Source organism: Pundamilia nyererei, unplaced genomic scaffold (assembly GCF_000239375.1).
Source record: "Pundamilia nyererei isolate P.nyererei 1_Seehausen unplaced genomic scaffold, PunNye1.0 scaffold00106, whole genome shotgun sequence".
In the NCBI taxonomy this organism is placed as follows: domain Eukaryota; kingdom Metazoa; phylum Chordata; class Actinopteri; order Cichliformes; family Cichlidae; genus Pundamilia; species Pundamilia nyererei.
In genome coordinates, this window is record NW_005187507.1 from 745,148 (window position 1) to 751,863 (window position 6,716).

General features: G+C 39.2%; 1 protein-coding gene and 1 long non-coding RNA gene across 2 annotated transcripts in view; one reads left to right on the plus strand and one right to left on the minus strand.

The window, feature by feature from the left end:
- Positions 1-1,621, plus strand: part of LOC102196282 (ankyrin repeat domain-containing protein SOWAHC) — a 23,400-nt gene extending 21,779 nt beyond the window's left edge. Inside the window, exon 14 of the mRNA XM_005740962.1 lies at positions 427-1,621. Coding sequence (XP_005741019.1) covers positions 427-599 — 173 coding nt within the window. The 3' untranslated portion in view covers positions 600-1,621. The remainder of the gene's footprint in view (positions 1-426) is intronic.
- The window catches only part of LOC106456322 (uncharacterized), a 16,913-nt gene that overhangs the window by 6,464 nt on the left and 3,733 nt on the right, over positions 1-6,716 (minus strand). The gene's annotated exons all lie outside the window — the stretch shown is intronic.

Here is a 6,716-nt window from a genome sequence, read left to right on the forward strand (position 1 = left end):
GAACAGAGGAATGTCACTCTGTCTGCACACCAACTGTGAAGTAGACAGTTACTGTAGTTTTGCATAACTATCTGGTGTAGGAGGGAACAGCAGTGTTCTGTGTTTATGATAAGCTAAGCTACACCACATTGGTGTTTATTTCCTGATCTAAACTCGACAAGACAGAGGAGAGGACTGTTTTCCCAAATGTTGAAGTTTTTTTTGTATGCCATGTCCCGTCCTGAAACACCTCTCTACAGTTTGTGCCCATTAATGGCAATAAAAAAAAGGATTTGATTGACTCAGAAATCATCAAACCTTGGTTTCACTACAAAGTTTCACCTGCATTGTTACTATGTATCAGCTACTATTAGTGTAACATCGGACACTGTATAGAACACTGTGGTTCTTTCACTCATTAATGAATTTTGTTTCTTATGCTTTCAGAGTTTCAAGTAACTCAGGCCAGGGAGCGGAACAAGAACAGGAAGTTGGCATCGTTGTTTCACTCCAAGAAGAAGTGGGGGTCAGCAGAGGAGCTGGCTCCGATAGAGGAGGAGAGGACAGCGTCACATCAGCTCGCACTTCCTGCTTTTAGACCCAGAAAATTCTCCCGCTGAGGGAAAACAAACTCCAGGGTCAACCCTGTTCTGACGCTGTTCCCACACTCACTCTGTCACTCACTTTGCCCTTTCAGGCATTCATATTTACACACATGTACCAAGTATTAATGTGTATATTTATTATATGTACACAGACACACACACACAGGATTCACACCTGTGCTTACAGATCCAATCAAATGTTTGCCACCTAAACAAAATTAGAGAAACCAGGTATACTTGTTCATGCATATAATCCATATTTTTCCTTACAGCTTGTTTAAATATTTTTTTGAATTTTGAATTTTGTTGATCAATGTTCTTCAGTGTTACTTAAAGTGACACATGCCTTACAAGTTTTCCTTAAGCTGAGGCCATGATGGTCAAGCTAGTGATTTTCTCTATTTTTCTTGTTTTATTGTTTACAAATTCAATGAAAAGACCAAAAATGATAACGTCTTAGTCTCCCTCTCTATACTTGTTCAGCCTTTCAGTGGTTTTCAGATCTCTAACTTTTAAAAAATTGCTCAAGAATGCACATTTTTAAGAGTGACCACCGAATCAAGACTTTGTATTATTGGAGAGTATTTTTAGTCGTACATCGGCTGGCTTAGTAAGAATTTAGGGATTAAAATAAACTACAGTTTTAACGATAAATAATACACCACACTGATCTGTAGTTGGTAGGGTTTTAAGCAACGGCTGAGCATTCTGGCACAGAAAAAAAAAGTCTGACTTTAAGTTGAGCGATAATACTTCTCATTTCCATATATACAAATAAAAGTTACCAGACTTGGCCCTTAAAAGGATCATTTAATGTCTTTTGTATGTTTCGGTCCTTTAAATGCACCATAACTTAAGCTGAACATTGCAGTTAAACTGATTTCCTTCAGTCCTTGACAGCAGCTAACGTTAATTATGTGGTAAAAGTATTATTTAAAACTTAACACTCTTAAGGGAATGTACAGAACAGTGCCTCACTGCAAATATAATTCACAAAAACACTAAATTTAGCATTTAACCATTTCATTTCACTCTGCTTCTTTAAAAAAAACTTTGCTCATTGCCCTCCTTTCAACAAAAATAAAATGCTAAACCTTCCCTCTTTTTCTCGCGCTCCTCCTCCTCCACCAGCTCACACTCAAATACAGAGTCTATAACACGACTTTATAAATGAGCAGCTGGAAAATTCACCCAGTAATGAGATAATGCAATCAAAACAAGGATAAATATTTGTTGTGTCTAAGCTGTCTAAAGCAGGTTTCTTACAAATGACTTTTCAGACAGTACTGAAGATTAGTTTCTTGAGTAAATGAATAAGCATTTGCCTGTTTGCATAATATTTGGCAGCTGTGCTTCTAATTTGTAGTAACTGGGCTAAACATACAAATTATTTTTTCTTTTTAGATCTTGAGATTTAGTGCAAAGCAGTATTAGCATTTTTGCCAACCTATATCTCTGCTGTGCCCCTGCTGGTTACTCTCAGGTTAGAATAACTGTATCTGACGTGAGGCAGTTTTTCTTAGCTTGGTGGTAAAATAACTCTGAGCACAGATGAGGTCACTCTGTTACTCGATGAAGGATTGTTAGGGAAACAAAAAGTGGTGTTTGCTGATTGTACTTGATTTGCTCACCAGCTGTTTATCAAAATGCCTGGTAACTTTTTTTTAAAATGCGTTGTTACATTGTGTTCTAAAGATGTTGCCAGCTGCTTTTAATGCTTTAAAAGTGACATATTCATTACTTTTATGTTGTTGGCAAAGATTCTCATTTTGTGTCATTTATTTTTAATCTAATTCTAGCCTCAGTTACATTTTTGCACATTATTTATATAATGAAGATATTTTCTAATTAAACTGCCTTTTATATGAAGGTGCGTGTCTTTGAATTTTCTTCCATCAACATTGTTGAGCGTCCACTTATTTGCGACATTGAAATCGACTTGGCCGTTCACACCGCGGCTTCCCTGGCTTGTAATATTGCTTTGTTTTCTCTTTCTATACAATAACCCCGGTTTTTCTTTAAGCTGCCTTTGATCTTACTTCAACTACATGACTTGGTGGGCTACAGATGGAGTAAATATGGGCCCTGCTAACTCGCCATACGGCTTTAGACCTTAATACCTGATTAGCTGAAAAGGGCAGCACTTGCTTTTGGTTCTTGGATATCAGACAACACAGAGGGGAACAGAGGCAAGTGTTTTTGTGCTTCATTTTTGAAGCGGGGATGTTGCGGGGGGGATAAGAGGGAGTTTCTGTAATAGATACTTATCTTACTGCCCTCAAGCCCCTCAAACAAAGTCCCCCTCTGAAGAGATTATAACCCAGGGAGGGCACATTAACTTTAATCCGATGCTTTGAGGCCTCGCACCCCCATACCTCCCTCTGCCCCACTTATTTCAACCCTCCTGTTGTCGGGGGGCTACCTTGTATCTGGTGCATGTATGAGTAAGGCCTGTGGCTACACACGAGGGTTGTGTTTGTGCGCATGTATGTGTGTGAGTCAGGGGGTGGAGCGACTGTTTCAATAGCACGCTGACTCTAATGAAAAGCATTGAGGGGTGCATACTGCTGTGTAACTGATTCCTCTCTCTGAAGAGATTAGGCGCTACATTGTTGGTTCGGTTGCTCATTTCCATGAGAGCGCAGCCTCCCACCAGCGGCTGCTTGGCTTTGTTATTTTGAGTTGAAAAACACAGAGCCCAATGTCTTTGGCTTCCTTGTTACCATTGTTTCACAAATAGGCCAAAATGTAGATGTCACGTCACAGATGCCCAATAACCTCATTAGCTGCTCTCTGCTTGACCATAGAAAGAAAATAATAGATGTGTGAACTTCAGTTTGCTCAACTGGAGAGAATTTCTGCATAGCTCTGAGGTAACAATACTGTTGAAACTTTTGTTACGCAGTAAATAAAGGAGAACACATTGTGTGCATGCAGTCCATCTTGGCCACTGTTGCACTGATGCTGCCTATAATATAACTTTGAGATGTCATCCTTATTGTTTAACTCTACATATCTACAGGGAAACTGGAGGATGATGTGAGATAACAAATATTAGTAATTACAAAGGTAAAAAGACAAGATTGTACTTTAAATCCCAGTATTTCGCATTCATAATCAGTATATAAACTACTTTAAGATACACACCCAGAGAAAAGTGCTTACTCAAGTATTTTAACATGATACAGTAAAGCCGCTAAATAAATGCTCTTTTTGTTAACCGTTACATTGTGTCAGAATCCATTTATCAGTTGTTTATTCTGCTTATAAAAATGCTAAATAGGGACTGTTTTTAACAATATGCATGTTTGTAAATTCCTCATCCTCTCACCCTTCATCTAACTTTGATGTCACCGTCCTGTGTTTTTTTCTGTTGCACATGTGTGGAAGAAATTTTCAGCTGTGGTGAAGAAAAAGTCTGCAGCCAGCTAACAAGCTGATCTGCAACAACAAGCACACCGGGGAACTGATCTGACTGAGCTCACGGCAAACTGGCCAGGCCTCTAGCTGAGGGATCCTGGGGGTCCAGCACCCACCTACCGGGGCCCGATGCATGGAGATACCAGCAGCAGCGCCAGCTGTCACACTGGCCGTCACTGTCTAACCAACGCCGCCTGTCACTCACCCAGTGGAGAGCCGTCAATCAGACAACACCCAGGAGGGAGCTGGGAGGCGGGCCACTGCCCGGCCCTAAACAAAGACATACTTACATTTGCAAGCGGTTTCAGCGCCACTACTATTTTGAAAGAATGATAGAGTGGTCCTGATAAGAGCAATGACAAAGGACAAAGAATGGAAGGGGGTCTGGGAAGAGGGGGTCAGATAGCAAAGAGGTGGGAGAGCTTGATAACATTCACATTTTACTTACATCTCTCCATTTGTGTTGGTGCCCCAGGAAAATCCCATTAAGGAGTTCTGCCTGGGAAGCATTAAATAATTACTGCCAATTGACCGTCGGAGATTTTTTTTTAATCCACCCTTGGATTTGCTGGGATTTTTTTCGTGTGTGAAATTATACAAAAGAAATCGCAAACTTTGTCGTTTCATTTTGCCTCTTTTATACAAATACCTTTCAATATCTTACACGGTAAACTTGAAACAAAACTGCCATCTTCTGGTTCTACAAATCTCTGTAAACTTTCTCCTTCTTCCGTATCGAGTGCAGCAAAAATAAACTAACAAGCAAAAGGTGTTAAAGCTGCTAAAGCTTTTATTTAGGCTTTTGTTGTCTTCTTCGCACCTACATATGAGCTATTCTACTTGCATGTTTAGTCCCTTTGTCAGCTTGAGGGTATGGGGTGGCCTGTAATTGAGGTCACACCTACACCTATTGTCTTGACCTGATCATTAGACCACTTGCACTGTCATTCAGCATTTTACGCTCCCAAAATAAGAAAATAAAGGGGTCTTATTAAACTTCACATCGTGTTTAGTGAGCTATAATATGAAATATGCAGAGGATTTGTTAATAGCAGGAGGATATAGAGCATTGTTTCAGCACAGAGCACGGGCTCAGATGTTATCACAGATGAAGATGGGTTCATCCTCTCTGCTATCTTGCATTATCTCTCAGGGTACTGAGGACAATCGTCTTCCATTTGGTCACTTTTCTCTCCTGTAAATCACTGACATCCTAACAGCAAACAGTGCAAGCCAAACCTGTCAGAGCAGGACCAACACCTGTATTGTGGCAGAGTTGCCAAAAGAGGAAGAGAATGAAAAGACGTTCTTCAGGAGGGACAAAGGCTGCTGCCCTGAGCTGTTTGTGTTGTGAGATGTAGACTACTGAAGACATAAGCCTTCTTCTCCTTGCTCCCTAGTCAACCCATTGTTACTCTTGTACAAATTTGCTTTAGGCTATGTGGACCGCACCCAAATAAATTCCCCTCCCTCCCCCACCTTTCCTACGTTTTTTTTCCCTCTAATGCTACCCCCAAGAGTTCCCACTCTCTTTACATCTGGACCTCTGTTTACATACTTACCCTGTTTAGCAAAATCTTACAAATACCTCTAAGATAATACAGAGTTTACCAAAAATAATAAAAGTAAGAGAGAAAGAACAGAAACATTTAAATTAAGGTTTTTCTTAAATTAATAATAACTAACTTCTATCTAAAATGATAAGAAACTATTACTAAAGATATTGCTTCATCCTTTTCCTGCATCACTTTTCTCTTACTTATTGCTTGAGAACTACCAAAAGTTGCAATGCACTTATTTTTTTCTGGCTCGTAGTATCAGCATACTCAGCAGCAGAAACCCTCATAAGATCTCTTACACTGTATTTAGCATACACAATAGTATTTACACTCAGAGAAATGCCGTTGCTATTCGCTTTTGTCCATCTTCTGTTTTTATTGTAAACTTCCAACTGTGATGAAACAAGTAGGTCTTTTACACTGCAAGAATAAATACAGGAAGCTTTCAAATAAGTGCAGTGGAGTAAAAAGTTTAAAATTTCTCTTTAATCTGTGAAAAATATGCAGCATGGTTGCATATGTAGCCTAGATTAATGTGAAAGATAAAGGAAATAAATACGTAGACAGTGTAAAAAGTGAGATAATTGCTAGAGGTTATTCAGATTTAGAAGAACATTGTGCTGCTACAGAAATGCATCATAAAAAACAAATTAAAACAAAAATAGCAAAATCAAAGCTGACTGAAAGTACTGTAAAAAAAAACTAACAAAAAAAACAACCCAAGAAGCCAAATGAAAACCAAAGAACAACAACAAAAATAGCAACTTGCAGGTGAAAATTAAAGGTCGTCAATTTAAAATGAGAAGACTGAATTTAATCTTTTCTAAAGTGTCAGCTCTGCTTGTTTCAACACTTCTTTTACCACTTAATACAAGCACTCCTGCTATCACAACCAACACTACACCTCTAATGCTGCTAATAAGATAGTCACATTTATGCCAGATAACAGAGCTGCGCTCCTTTGAACACAAACACTCAGCTTTACTTCGACTTTTTTGAAGGGCATGAAGGAGGACAGCAGAATAAGAGGTGTAATCTTCACCTCTTATCTCTAACAACCCCCTTACACACACACACACACACACACACACACACACACACACACACACATGTTCACACACACAAACACTCAGCTTTACTTCGACTTTTTTGA